Source organism: Muntiacus reevesi, chromosome 2, assembly GCF_963930625.1.
Source record: "Muntiacus reevesi chromosome 2, mMunRee1.1, whole genome shotgun sequence".
NCBI lineage: Eukaryota > Metazoa > Chordata > Mammalia > Artiodactyla > Cervidae > Muntiacus > Muntiacus reevesi.
The window spans coordinates 59,922,168-59,937,660 of NC_089250.1; the positions used below are offsets into that span (position 1 = coordinate 59,922,168).

The 15,493-nt window shown below is 42.6% G+C and overlaps 1 protein-coding gene across 3 annotated transcripts in view; it reads left to right on the top strand.

The window, feature by feature from the left end:
- Positions 1–12,133: 12,133 nt before the first annotated feature.
- The window catches only part of TM9SF4 (transmembrane 9 superfamily member 4), a 51,018-nt gene continuing 47,658 nt past the window's right edge, over positions 12,134–15,493 (top strand). Inside the window, exon 1 of one of the 3 annotated variants that reach the window (XM_065921811.1) lies at positions 12,134–12,268. In XM_065921811.1, the coding sequence (XP_065777883.1) occupies positions 12,254–12,268 (15 nt within the window). In that variant the 5' untranslated portion in view covers positions 12,134–12,253. Of the gene's footprint in view, positions 12,269–13,682; positions 13,817–14,213; positions 14,242–15,493 lie in introns of those variants that run through there. The other 2 variants (XM_065921814.1, XM_065921813.1) reach the window with 2 other exon arrangements.

Consider the following 15,493-nt stretch of genomic DNA (forward strand, 5'->3'; position numbering starts at 1 on the left):
GCCTTGCTGTAGAGGGAGTGATAGGAAGAGTTGGGCCATGGGATGGGGAGCAAGTGACACCCTTCTGTATTCTTGTATCTGCTGAAGGATCTATATCCTTTTGTGATGCACCCACTAGAGTCCCATGGAACCCTATACCAACTTGATTCTGTACCCCTGAGTAGCACCGAGTCTAACCTCAGGCACTCTGTGTAAGACCAGTGGAAAATAAAGTGTTTTAACTTGCGTAGTTTATACCTGAATTTCTCTCTTGCTTCCTGATTTGGAAACGTGTCCTTGGGTCTCTGAAAGCAGAGCCCAGGGTCCTGGGATAGGAACTTGCAAACATGATTGGTGGCATATTAGATTGCTATTTGATACTCCATAAGAGGAGTTTATGTCCCTCCCTGCCCCATTGATGTTGAGTTTGGCCATGGACTTGTTTTAGCTAATGGGATGTTAGCAGATATGATTAAGCAAAGGCTAGAAATGTGCTTGTGTGGTGAGGGTTGCCCTCCAGCCTTTTGATCTGAAACGAACAAAGTCCAATGAAGATGAGTGACATGTGGAAAAGATCTGGACCCAACCTGCAGCTTGGATTTAAACCCAGCTGAGCACAGCCTTGACCAACTGAAACCCAGCTGTCCTGTGGACATGTGAGAGAGAAAGAAACGCTTATTATTATAAGCCTTTGAGTTCTGGGGGTGTTTTGTTATGTGGCCTTATTATAGAAATATATGACTGAGACATGATCTCAAAAGGCAAAATCTAAATGGACAAGATTAAGGGATCAACTCCTGCCCACCTGCTCTTTCCATTTACACTGCCCTCTGAACCCCAGTAGCCTACACTCTGATTTTATCCCTTTGGTCACAGCAAAGACTGATTAAAACATAGGGCCAGGCACAGCACCAAAAGTAATCTCCATGAAAGAAAAAAACTGATAAATTAGAATTTATTAAAATTAAAACTCTGCTCTAAAACATTTAAAGAAAATAAAAAGCTCCAGTCTGGGAGAAAATATTTGCAAAACATGTATCTGATAAAGGACTGATAGCCAAAATATAAAAAGAATTCTTTAAAAATTCAACAATAAGGAAACAAACAACCCAATTTAAAAAGTGGGCAAAAGACCTAAACAGGCACCTCAAGAAGAAGATAAGCAGATGGAAAATAAGCATATGAAAGATGCTCAACATCATAAGTCATTAGAGAAATGCAAATGAAAATAACTGAATGCAATACCACTACACTCCTATCAGAATGGTTAAAATCCAGAATACTGACACCACCAAACACTGGCAAGGCCGTGGAGCACGGGAATTCTGACTCATTGCTGGTGGGAATGCAAAATAGTACAGCCACTTTAGATGACATTTGTCTGTTTCTTACAAAACAAGTATAGTCTTACCATACAATCCAGCAACTGCACTCCTTGGTACTTACCCAAATGAGCTGCAAAATTATGTCCAAACAAAAATCTGCAGAGGTCTGTAGCAGCTTTATTTATAATTGCCAAAACTTGGCAGCCACCAAAATATCCTTTAATAGGTTCCATTCTTCCATCCATATAATGGACTATTGCTCAGTGATAAAAAGAAATGAGCTATCAAGACATGGTAGAAACTTAAATGCATACTGATAAATGAAAAAAGTTGGTCTAAAATGACTACATACTGTATTCCAACAATGTGACATTGTAGAAATGGTAAAACTATAGAGACAGTAAAGAGGTCAGGGGTTTGGTGGGGAACAAGGGAGGGATGAGGAGGTGGAACATAGTGGATTTTAGGGCAGTGAAAGAAACTATTCTGCATGATACTCTTAATGGTGAATACATATCACTGTAAACTCTTGATGAAAGCGAAAGAGGAGAGTGAAAACTTTGGCTTAAAGCTCAACATTCAGAAAACTAAGATCATGGCATTCAATCCCATCACTTCATGGCAATTAGATGGGGAAACAGTGGAAACAGTGGTTGACTTTATTTTGGGGGCTCCAAAATCACTGCAGATGGTGATTGCAGCCATGATATTAAAGACGCTTACTCCTTGGAAGGAAAGTTACGACCAACCTAGAGAGCATATTAAAAAGCAGAGACATTACTTTGTCAACAAAGGTCTATCTAGTCAAGGCTATGGTTTTTCCAGTGGTCATGTATGGATGTGAGAGTTAGACTATAAAGAAAGCTGAGCACTGAAGAATTGATGCTTTTTAACTGTGGTGTTGGAGAAGACTCTTGAGAGTCCCTTGGACTGCAAGGAGATCCAACCAGTCCATCCTAAAGGAGATCAGTCCTGGGTGTTCATTGGAAGGACTGATGTTGAAGCTGAAATTCCAATACTTTGGCCACCTGATGCGAAGGACTGACTCATTTCAAAAGACTCTGACGTTGGGAAAGATTGAGGGCAGGAGGAGAAGGGGATGACAGAGGATGAGATGGTTGGATGGCATCACCGACTCAATGGACATGAGTTTGGGTAAACTCCGGGAGTTGGTGATGGACATGGAGGCCTGGCATGCTGCGGTTCATGGGGTCACAGGGAGTCGGACATGACTGAGTGACTGAACTGAACTGAACAGATAAACACTTCAAAACTCATAGAAAGTACAGGCACAAAGAGTGAAACCTTATGTAAACTATTGACTTTGGTTAATAATAACGTATCACTATTGGGTCTTCAAAGGTAACATATGTACCCCACTGAGGCAACATGTTAATAACAGGGGATATGGGGAGGGAGGGCTGGATGAGGGAGTATACCTGAACTCTATACTCAGTTTTCTGTAAACATAAAACTTCTCTAAAATGAAATTCTAATAATTAAATAAATATGAGGATAGATTCTGGGACACCAATTTTATAGGAAAACTGCATGTAATCCTCCCTGGAAGATGTCAAAGAAGGCATAGGTAAGATGCCCTTTCTAAGACTTATTAACTTGCTTATATTTTCTCTAGTTGTAGCTTTGAGTTTAAATATAGAAAAAGCACTTGTTTCCCCTTGTGATTTGTAAAACTGCCTCTCCTTTCCCCTACCTGGGCCCTCAATTTTGTCATGGATCTGTCCTCATCACAATAGGTTCTACTATAAGGCTCGTTTTCATTCTATTTGCATGTTTTCCCTTTCTGAGGTTGGCAATGACTGTTGGTTGTCCCCATATCTTATCCATGTTCCCCTTACTGCTAGAGAAATAGAATTTTCTCAGGGACACAATTCCCTAGAATGAAGATTACATTTCCTACTCTTGCAGCAAAGTATGGTAGTGTGATTAAGTTATGATCAATGGGTTGTAAGTGGAAGCGCGGTGTAGCATCTTCCAAAATCCTTTCTTAAAAGACAACTAACGTGGGCTCTTCACCTCTTATTTTTATTATATCTCTTCCTCTTTCTGCCTAGAATGTACATGTGAAGGCTGGAGCTCTAGCTGCCACCATGGACTCTGATGAAAATGAATTAATTCGAGTGATGGCAAAGCTGGGTGAAGCCTGAATCCCTGAGGATATTTTAGACACAGCCACCATATTAGCTAAGACAGTCTTCCCTAGACTTTTCACCTTGGAGGGTGTGACATGCACTGTTGGTATCCTTACAGTGGACTGAACTTCTAGCTGTTGTTATCTGCATCACTGTGCCTGAGAATTCTTTTTCTAAAACTGCAAAAAGCCTCAGCTTCCAGTGTTCCCAGAAGGCCAAAAGTACCAAGGAATTAACACCCTGTGGGATCAGTAATGACCTGTTCCCTCACCCTCTGGGTAGGGTAACTCTGAGGTGTGTGTTTTGCATTGTTTCCCAGAGTTTCCCCACAAGATTAAGCTTGTTAGTCGCAATGGTAACTTGCTTGACAACATATGCTCTTTAAGTATAGTTCCAAGTATTCATTCCAATGAAAGTGGGCTGACAATGTCATGTATATTCATGAGTCAGATGAACATGAAATACTGAAGGCATTCATATGTCAGAACTTCACTTGCTAGTCAATGATACGAGCAACTTCTTTTTCTTTTAGGTTGGAGTACAGTTGCTTTACAATGTTGTGTTATTTTTTTTACTGTATAGCAAACTGAATCAGTCATGCATACATATGTATTCCCTCTTTTTTTGGATTTTCTATCCATTGAGGTCACCAGAGAGGATCGGCTAGTTAGAAAACTGTTATTCTAGGATACATGTACCCCAATCTTCAGAGCAGCACTATTTACAATAGACAGGACATGGAAGCAATGTAAATGTCCATCAGCAGAGGCATGGATAAAGATGTGGCACATATATACAATGGAATATTGCTCAGCCATAAAAAGCAATGAAATGTGCTGTTTGCAGAGACATGGATGAGCAACTTCTTTGCTGAATAAAATGTGTCACATTTTTTGTGCTGACCACAACGTTTAACAGCTACAAACACATAGCTATTAAAGTTTAATCTGCATTATTGACACTTAAGTCTAAGCTTGGGTTTGGCAAACTAGATTTTATTGGAACACAGCTCATTATTTATTATCTGTAGTAGTTTTTATGCTACAAGGCCTAGTTGAATAGTTGTAACACAGTCACAGGGTCTGTAAAGGCTTAAATATTTATCATCTAGCCCTTTACAGGAAACGTTTGCTAACAAAGCAAAAATTCAAGCCCTGATTTGTAGCATTTGCTCATTTCTGTGGTGTAAATATCCCCACCATGGCCAATTTCAGGCTACCATCCAGAACTCCACTGTCACTTTCATGGGCTTTAGGCGATCTTGTCTTTGTAGGACTCTTCCTCCATAAAACATATATTTTATAAATATCGATATAAATACTTTCATTTGTAAATACAAATTGCAGTCAACAGCTGCACTGATATAAAAATGAATATACTCGGAATTTCCTGGTGTGGTTAGAACTCAGTGCTCTCCCTGCTGGGGCCAAGCTGTGCAGCGTGCCAATAAAAAATAAATAAGCTCTGGTTTTAAAAAACGGAGTGCTAATATTATATATGAAAACTTTCACTTCAACCCCAATGTTTATTTTTACCTTCGATTTTAGAAGAAATTATTTCTTTTAAACATTTTCATGGCCCCTAAAAGTATGGTGGGCCTTGGGCACTGTACCTACTGTGTTAATGCATAAACTGGCTCTGCTACAATCCAAAGTCACTGAACACAGGGTTGGGAAGAGATATGGAGTAGGACATGAATTAGAAGTATTCTGTTGTAAACATAAAATAGATGTAAATAAAATCAGCTCAGGGAATAGTGAAGTTATTAGAAATGATGAGTTTTGAATGTTTCATGTGTGTGTGGGGGGGGGGTTGTGTGCTCAGTCACTCAGTTGTACCTGACTATTAGTGACTCCATGGACTGTAGTGTGCCAGGCTCCTCTGTCCATTGGATTCTCCAGGCAAGACTACTGGAATGGATTGACATTTCCTACTCCAGAGGATCTGCCCGACCCAGAGATCAAACTTTTATCTCTCGTGTCTCCTGCATTGGCAGGAGGATTCTTTACCACTGAGCCACCTGGGAAGCCCTTTGAATGATTCATACTTTTGTTTTTAATACCATTTATTTAATTTTAAATTAATTTAATTTTCAATAATGCCCAAGTTCAACAACTGGCTCACAAAATTCCTGAGAATTTAACAATCAGCTCTTGCAAATAGGAGCTGACTCCTCCACATGACTGCGCTCTGGTATCCCTTTCCCTCCTTTTAATTATTTTAAATTACTCCCTTTAAACTACTCTTGCTTAAACTCCTGCATCTCAATTCCAGAAAAATAAACGACTCAATCAAAAAATAGGCCAAAGAACTAAGCAGACATTTCTCCAAAGAAGACATACAGATGGCTAACAAACACATGAAGAGATGCTCAACATCACTCATTATCAGAGAAATGCAAATCAAAACCACAATGAGGTACCATCTCATGCCGGTCAGAATGGCTGCTATCCAAAAGTCTACAAACAATAAATGCTAGAGAGGGTGTGGAGAAAAGGGAACCCTCTTACACTGTTTGTGGGAATGCAAACTAGTACAGCCACTATGGAGAACAGTGTGGAAATTCCTTAAAAAATTGAAAATAGAACTGCCATATGACCCAGCAATCCCACTGCTGGGCATACACACTGAGGAAACCAGAATTGAAAGAGACACGTGCACCCCAATGTTCATCGCAGCACTGTTTATAATAGCCAGGACATGGAAGCAACCTAGACGTCCATTGGCAGATGAATGGATAAGAAAGCTGTGGTACATATACACAATGGAATGTTACTTGGCCGTTAAAAATAATACATTTGAATCAGTTCTAATGAGGTAGATGAAACTGGAGCCTATTATACAGAGTGAAGTAAGTCAGAAAGAAAAACACCAATACAATATACTAATGCATATATATGGAATTTAGAAAGATGGTAACGATAACCCTATATGCGAGACAGCAAAAGAGACACAGATGTATAGAACAGCCTTTTGGACTCTGTGGGAGAAGTTGAGGGAGGGATGATTTGAGAGAATAGCATCGAAACATGTCTATTATCATATATGAAACAGATCGCCAGTCCAGGTTCGATGCATGAGACAGGGTGCTCAGGGCTGGTGCACTGGGATGACCCAGAGGGATGGGACGGGGAGGGAGGTGGGAGGGGGGTTCAGGATGGGGAACACATGTACACCCATGGCTGATTCACATCAATGTATGGCAAAACCACTACAATATTGTAAAGTAATTAGCCTCCAATTAAAATAAATAAATTTAAAAAAAATAAACTACTCTTGTTTAGACAGCAAAAGAGACACAGATATAAAGAACAGACTTTTGGACTCTGTGGGAGAAGGTGAGGATGGGATGATTTGAGAGAATAGCATTGAAACATGTATATTACCATATGTGAAACAGATGACCAGTCCAAGTTCTCTGCATAAAACAGGGCACTCAAAGCTGGTGCACTGGGACAACCAAGACAGATAGGATGGGGAGGGAGGAGGGAGGGGGGTTTGGGATAGGGAAACACATGTACACCCGTGGCTGACTCATGTCAATGTATGGCAAAAACCACCACAACATTGTAAAGTCATTAGCCTCCAATTAAAATAAATAAATTTTTTAAAGTTACTCTTGCTTGAATCCTTGTGTCAGAGTCAGCTTCTGGCAGAAACCAAACTAAGGCAGAAAAGTAGTATCTATTTTGTTAAGCTGCTGTTGTTTTGGGGGGTCTTCCTTACAGCCACAGCTATTCCCAACTGATATAGCGAGGCCTGCGATGAAATCATAATGCAAGCATTCAACCAGTATGTTTTTGAGCACATACTTAATACAGACACAGTTGGGTACACCACAGACCCAGTGTAGGCTTTCTTACTGGAAGAAAGACAAAAAGAAATAACCAAAGTATCTCTCCCCACTGCCAACCCAACCCTCTGTATATGTGTGTGTGTGTGTGTGTGTGTGTGTGTGTGTGTGGCAGGTAACAACTCTCTGTGGTGACAGTTGAGCTGAGACCTAATCATGAGAAGCAGCTAATCACACAAAATGTGAAGAGTATTCCAGAGAGAAAGGCCTGCAAGTACAAAGGCCCTGAGGTAGACATGAGCTTGGCAAGTTTCCTGGGAGGTCTGTGTGGCTGGAGACTTCTGAATGAAGGGGACAGTGTGGGAGTCAAGGCCTGATTTTGCAGGCCATTGCAGGTCATGGTCAGGGCTTGAGATGTTAACTGGGTAAAGTTTTAAACAGGGGAGAAACATAGTTGATTCTTTCTTTTTAAAACATGACTTTGATGGTTAAATGGAGATGACAAGAAAGGCTGTAGGAAAACCAGGTAGGAAGCCATTCCAGGTGCCCATGTGAGAGAGGGGAAGGTGGCCTCAGCAACGATGGCGTCACAGATTGTGACAAAAAGACCGCCAATGAATCATGCCTCCTTGAATTCTTGCCTTCGTGTGGTTCTCTCCCATTTTGACTCTGGATTGATCTTGTAACTCATTTTACCAATAGATTGACTGGTTTGATTTCCTCGCTGTCCGAGGGTCTCTCACAAGTCTTCTCTAGCACTACAATTTGAAAGCATCAGTTTTTTGGTGCTCAGCCTTCTTTATGGTCCAACTCACACATTCATATGTGACTACTGGAGAAACCAAAGCTTTGACTATATGGACTTTTGTTGGCAAAGTGATGTCTCTGCTTTTTAATATGCTGTCTAGGTTTGTCACAGCTTTTCTTCCAAGGAGCAAGCATCTTTTAATTTCATGGCTACAGTCACTGTCTGCAGTGATTCTGGAGCCCAAGAAAATAAAATCTGTCAGTTTCCACTTTTTCCACATCTATATGCCATGAAGTGATGAGACCGGATGCCATGATCTTAGTTTTCTAAATGCTGAGATTTAAGCTAGCTTTTTCACTCTCCTCTTTCACCCTAATCAAGAGGTTCTTTAGTTCCTCTTCACTTTCTGCCATTAGAGTCATATCTGCATATCTGAGGTTGTTGATATTTCTTCCTGCAATCTTGACTCCAGCCTGTGACTCATCCAGTGGGCATTTTGCATGGTGTCCTCTGCACATAAGTTGAATAAGCAAGGTAAGAATATACAGCCTTACCACACTCCTTTCCCAATTTTGAACCAGTCCATTTTTCCATGTCTGGTTCTAACTGTCGCTTCTTGTCCTACATAACAGGTTTCTCAGGAGACAGGTAAGATGGTCTGGTATTTCCATCTCTTTAAGAAATTTCCACAGTTTGTTGTGATCCTCACAGTCAAAGGCTTTCATGTAATCAATGAAGCAGAAGTAGATGGTTTTTTTTTTATTTTTTGGAATTCCTTTGTTTTTTCTGTGATCCAACTAATATTGGCAGTTTGATTTCCGGTTTCTCTGCCTTTTCTAAATCGAGCTTGTACATCTGTAAGTTCTTCATTCACATATTGTTAAAGCCTGGCTTGAAGGATTCTGAGCACTACTTTGCTAGTGTGTGAAATGAGTGCAATTGTGTGGTAGTTTGAACATTCTTTGGCATTGCCTTTCTTTGGGATTGGAATGAAAACTGACCTTTTCCAGTCCTGAGGCCACTGCTGAGTTTTCCAAATTTGCTGGCATATTGAGTGCAGCACTTTCACAGCATCATCTTTTAGGATTTGAAATAGCTCAGCAGGAATCCCATCACCTCCACTAACATTGTTTGTACTAATGCTTCCTAGCATTAATTTTTTGAAAGTTTCGCATCATGTGAAATGCCGGGCTGGATGAAGCACAAGCTGGAATCAAGATTGCAGGGAGAAATATCAATAAGCTCAGATACACAGATGACACTGTCCTTATGGCAGGAGGCGAAGAAGAGCTAAAGAGCCTCCTGATGAAACTGACAGAGGAGAGTGAAAAAACTGGCTTAAAGCTCAACATTCAGAAAACTAAGATCATGGCATCTGGTCCCATCACTTCATGGCAAATACATGGGGAAACAATGGAAACAGTGAGAGACTTTATTTTGGGGGCTCCAAAATCACTGCAGATGGTAACTTCAGCCATGAAATTAAAAGACACTTGCTCGGAAGAAAAGCTATGACCAACCTAGACAGCGTATTAAAAAGTAGAGACATTACTTTGTCAACAAAGGTCAAAGCAATGGTTTTTCCAGTAGTCATGTACAGATGTGAGAGTTGGACTATAAAGAAAGCTGAGCACTGAAGAATTGATGCTTTTGAACTGTGGTGTTGGAGAAGACGCTTGAGAGTCCCTTGGACTGCAAAATCAAACCAGTCAATCCTAAAGGAAATCAGTCCTGAATAGTCATTGGAAAGACTGATGCTGAAGCTGAAACTTCAAAACTTTGGCCACCTGATGTGAAGAACTGACTCACTGGAAAAGACCCTGATGCTGGGAAAGATTGAAGGCAGGAGGAGAAGGGGACGACAGAGGATGAGATGGCTAGATGGCATCACCGACTCCATGGACATGAGTTTGAGCAAGCTCCAGGAGTTGGTGATGGACAGGGAAGCCTGGCATGCTGCAGTCCATGGGGTTGCAAAGAGTTGGACATAACTGAGCAACTGAACTGAACTGACCCACTTCGGTATTCTGGCCTGGAGAATTCCATGGACTGTATAGTCAATGGGGTCACCAAGAGTCAGACAGGACTGAGTGACTTTCACTTTGCAACTGGCTATATCTTTGTCTGGGCTACCCTGGTACCTCAGCTGGTAAAGAATCCACCTGTAATGCAGGAGACCCTGGTTTGACTCCTTGGTCAGGAAGATCCGTTAGAGAAGGGACAGGCTACCAGAACCAGTATTCTTGGGCTTCCCTGGTGGCTCAGCTGGTAAAGAATCCACCTGCAATGTAGGAGACCCCAGTCAGATCCCTGGGTTGGGAAGATCCCCTAGAGAAGGGAACAGTTACCCACACGAGTATTCTGGCCTGGAGAATTCCATGGACTGTATAGTCCATGGGGTCGCAGAGTTGGACACAACTGAGTGACATTCACTTTAATGGGCACAGAGTTCAGTCTAGGGTAATAAAAAGTTTCCAGAGGTGGTGGTGACTGCACAGACGGTGAATGCATTTGACAAGAATGAATTGCACTTACAGGTGGTTAAAATGGTAAATTTTATGTGATATATATTTTGTTGCTGTTGTTTAGTTGCTAAGCCACGTCTTTCCAACCCCATAGACTGTAACCCGCCAGGCTCCTCTGTCTATGGGATTTCCCGGGCAAGAAAACTGGAGTGGGTGGCCATTTCCTTCTCCAGGGGATCTTCCTGACCCAGGGATAGAACCCATATCTCCTACACTGGTAGGCAGATTGTTTACCACCAAGATACCAGGGAAGCAATGTGTATTTTACCACAATTTTTAAAAAAATGTTAAGGGAAAAAAGAAATTTGCCCCTACCATGGAGCCAGTGGGTGATGGAAATGGAATCTAAACCCAAGCAGTCTTGCCCCAAGATTCTGATGGATGTATGTTTCTAAAGAAGACTGGGTCATGAAAGCCTTTTGGGAAAAACAGAGGATATGAAGGGGAAAATGGAAATAATCAAGGAATAATATACCATTCATGGAGCTTTGTTCCTTATCATTCAACCCTCTTTTGGCTCCGGAAATGATAGGAAATACCCAGGATTCAAGTTCCAGAACTGGTTGCAAGTTTAGAACCTGTGGCTTACTAGCTATGAAACTCCAGGTAAATGCTCCTCCTGTTGGCAATCTTCTTTGCCTGGCAATCAACCATAGCCCTGGGGTGGGGATCAGAGTTCAACCACCCCCTGCCAAGAGGTAAGACTAGACAATAGAGCCTTATGAGTAGTTTTAGCATGATGCTAAATGCTGCAGCACACAAATGTTCAATACGTGATATTAACCATTATTAATCTTTCACAACTTTCCCTAACAGTTTCAGATAGCACTGGTACTGTACCCACTTTACAGTGATACATGGACCAACTGAACTTTCAGATCTCTCCCAATTTTAACACCACAACTTCTTGAGTCCCCTTTTCTAGCTACTGGAAACTGAGGCTTAGGAAGGTGGAGTGACTTGCCTCGAGTCACACTCTTAGGTAACTAGCACAAGGTGAAGTCCACATTCAAAGCTGTCTCCTCCCCCAACTAAAGACGCTGCGTTTTCTTCCTCTATTTAGTAAGTAGTGTATTGGGCACCTATCATACGACTGAAGGAGTAGACATAAGAGTATAATGACATTTATTTAATAATATTATGTAACATTAGTTAATTGGATTCTCATCATAAACCTATAAAGAAGGTGTCAAAATAGTCTCCTCCCCATTTCACAGATAAGAATGAGGCAAAGCAAAGTTAAAAAAAAAAAAAAAGGATTGTACCCACATAGGGATTAGTCTATTGGAGAGAATACTGGATAACCAAGCAAATAATTAATTACAAATCATTCTGCTAATGGAGGAGCCCTGGTACGGATCCCACTCAACCAAATCAAGGGGCTCAGGTAACCCTGGCAACGGATCTCCCTGCCAATAGTAAAGATGGAGCCCACAGAACAAGCACCTTTACGCACACCGCTATTACCCACAATGCAGTGTCAGCCAGGGAAGGAGTGGGCTCTGCCAGGAGTTAACATGGCTTCCGTAGTTACACCACCCTGTCTTTTCACCTAATCACGACCTAACTGCCCAGACCAGGCTACCGATGAGGAGCTAAGTCTTCTTTGCGCCTCCACTCACCGCGACCACAAGAGCGACTGAAACAGGGTAGCACCTCGCGGAGGTAAACTCCGTAACCAAGGAAACACTACTTCCGCTGACGTCATTACGGCGACACGTGGATCCAAGATGGCGGCGGCGATGGTGAGTGAAGGAGACTCCGGGAGCCAGAGATGGAGCGGGCCGCTCTGGGGCACCCCAGGACTTTCTGGCATCCCATGCCTGGCTCAATTCACTTCAGGGACCCCTAGCTCAGGCCCGAGGGACATCCCTGATTGGGCTTGTCTCCCCCCGTCCCCGGCCTTTGCCCCGCACTCAGGCTTGTCAAGGCCCGAAGTTTTGGGGGAGGCTCTGGGTCGGAGGAAATGTCTCAGCTACCACCCTAGCCGGTTCCTATTCCAGTCTTGGTCTTTGCCTCCTGTGACCCCCATTTCCCAATTTTCACTTTGCAGTCCTCACCCCTTCAAAGAGCCCCCGTTACTCCCAGTTTTGCTCCTCCCTCTCACGTCTGTACCCTGCTTTCTCCGCCTCCCCGCCTCCCCACTGTCTTGACCAGTCCCCGGATACGTCCTCACCTCTCCCAGCCCGAACCCTGTGTCATATCCTTTCTAGAACCCTGTCCTCACCTCTACCCTCAGTTGTCCCCACTGCGAACCTGTCGACTGCCAATACCCGGAAGCATGCCTTTACCCCCCTCCCCTCCCAGCCCCCGTCGTCAATCCCCCGATCCTTCTCTAATCGTATCTCGTCTTCTCTCAATTCCAATTCCCTGCCTCTCTTCTAGGGATCTTTTATCCCACTGGTTGTCAAACTTTCCTGTGCATAAGACTTGGGGGGTGTGTGGGGAAGCTTGTTAAAAATGCAGTTTCCAAAGATTCTAATTCTGTTGGCCTAGGAGATGCCTAGGACTTTTATATGCACTCTAGTGATTATGATGGAGGTGGTCTGTTGTGAAAAGCACTATACCAGTTCCGCCTGGCCCCCTCCCCTTCACTTGCCCCTACAGGGCCACACAGCTCTTTAGGATGAAGCGTTTGTGTGGATAAGGGTATGTGGATAAGCTGTACCCAGAAAGTGGGTCAGAACTTGCTGGCTTCTGGTATAGAATGCTGGAAGTAGATCTGTGAAAAACTGGCCCTTTCTTCTTCTAGAAGGTCGACTCACATTCTGCTTGTCAAGAGACCAGAACCAAAATTGAAGTCACTTAGGCCAGAGTGATTTTGTACTGTTCCTATATGTTGCTTCCTCAGCAGATAATTTCATCCTGGGAGTGCACACAAAAGACATTTGATTTCAGTAAAGGAAGATTCTTGTTTAAATTCTTTGGTATTGATTTTTTCCAAGCAAGGATAGGTTACTGGCTGATAACAAATTCCCCTTCTCCTATTAAGCAACTGATAAATTATCCTTTTTGTTTAGTAAGGGATTCCTCATTTAGAACCTCAGAGGTCACGTAAAAGACTTCACAGCCTTGCCTGGTATCTGTGGTGTCAGACCACAGAAAAAAATCCCACAAGTGGTATGTTGAAACCAACTTTTTTTTTCTGGACCACTTTCAGAACAAGAATGGCATAAGAACTTAACATCAACAGGAAAAGTCACACCCTCTTTTGCCATAGAGAAGGAGTTCAGTAAAGTGGCATTTATAGCATTGCACTGGGAAATTCTTGCTCTCTTCTGAGATTTTAAGAGGTAATAAGTTAACATATTTCTGGTACACATTTATTTAATCAACAAATATTTGACTGCCTGCTGTGTGCCAACATCTAGGAATGTACTGGTGAGTTAGAAGGTCAAGGTCCCTATGCTTGTGGAGTTTTTCTAGCCTGAGGAGACAGTCAGTAGATAAAATACATGAACAAGGTAATGTCAGATAGTGGTAAGTGTGAAGAGGGCAAGATGATGTGGTAGTAATTGGGGGGTGACAGGGTGGTGCAACTGCTTTGGATTACATGGTCAGAGAAGTCTTAGAGAAAGTGACATGAGTTGAGACCTGATTGACAAGAAGGAACCAGCAATGTGGCGAATGTTCCAGGCAAAGGAGATGGCAAGTATAAAGGACCAAGATGGGAAGAGTATGTTTGAGGAACACAGAAGGCTGGAGGGGCTGAAACATGGTGAGGAGCTGGGGACAGGGGGGCAAAGAATAATACAAGATGGAATTAGAGAGAGGCAGGAAGAGCTGTGTTTCTAGAAGCATGCCTGTAATTGTGGGTTGTAGTCTACAGTTTGTAATCTGTGGATTGCATTTTGAAAGATTGTTCTGTTACAGTGCTTGCCCTTCCTACACTTTTCAGAATGCTACATTAAGGGAGCCGGTTTGTTCTCAGCCTGCAGAGAAACCATGGAAAGGCGTTTGGATTTTATTCTAAGCACAGTGGAGAGCAAAGTGATTTTGTGTTTGTTGTGTCACCTGGGAGTATCATCCTCTGCTTTCATGATGAATACTATAAACTGATTGAGGGTGTAATGTATACAGGGACCCACAAAGGCCACTTTAAAGAGGGCACATGAGCAGCTTCGTGTTTGATGCAATAGTGAAAAGTCAAGGAAGCACATTTATTACCAGGGGATACTACGTGTGATGGGCTGGGTGGGCAGATAAACTTGAGCTTGGTCTGTGTGAAGCCCTTTATTATACGGAAGTTAGAACAGTCCCCGCACCCTCGTACAATAGGTTGTTTCATAACTGCTGGGGATGGAAGTGTGTGGGTCTGCTTTGGGGTGTCTGGGTTTCTGAGGCAAGGCATACAACCAAAGAGGAATCTAGCTAATAGATTCAGTGACCGTGGGAACATGCTGGCTTTTGGTTTATTCTTTTATTTTGAAAGTTAGGGTTGTGGGTGCAAGTTTCAAGTGATATTTATGGGTTTTTACCTCCCTCCCTTTCCTTAGTGATTGGTTCTTCTTCAGGAGTCGGCTGCCACCTCCCAGATTTGTGTTAGCACAGTGGGTGTTTCCTGAACTTCCCCAGCATAGGAATAGATGGCTGATGTAAACTGAAGTTCTCTGTAGTTTTCCTGTGTTCCTTCTACTCTGGATTTAGATGACCATAAAGTTACACGATGCCAAGTTTTTCTAGCTCGGTCTGAGGTGAGGAGCAGGCCCATATCTCATCCTTTATAGAACTGTTGAGCATATGGAATATGCTTTCAGGAATATTGTTTTGGTGGAACTTGGGAAGTGTCCATTGAGGACATTTGTAGACATCTCAGGAGTCTAGAAGAAGGCAATGGCACTCCACTCCAGTACTCTTGCCTGGAAAATCCCATGGATGGAGGAGCCTGGTAGGCTGCAGTCCATGGGGTCTCTAAGAGTCAGACATGACTGAGCGACTTCACTTTCACTTTTCACTTTCATGCATTAGAG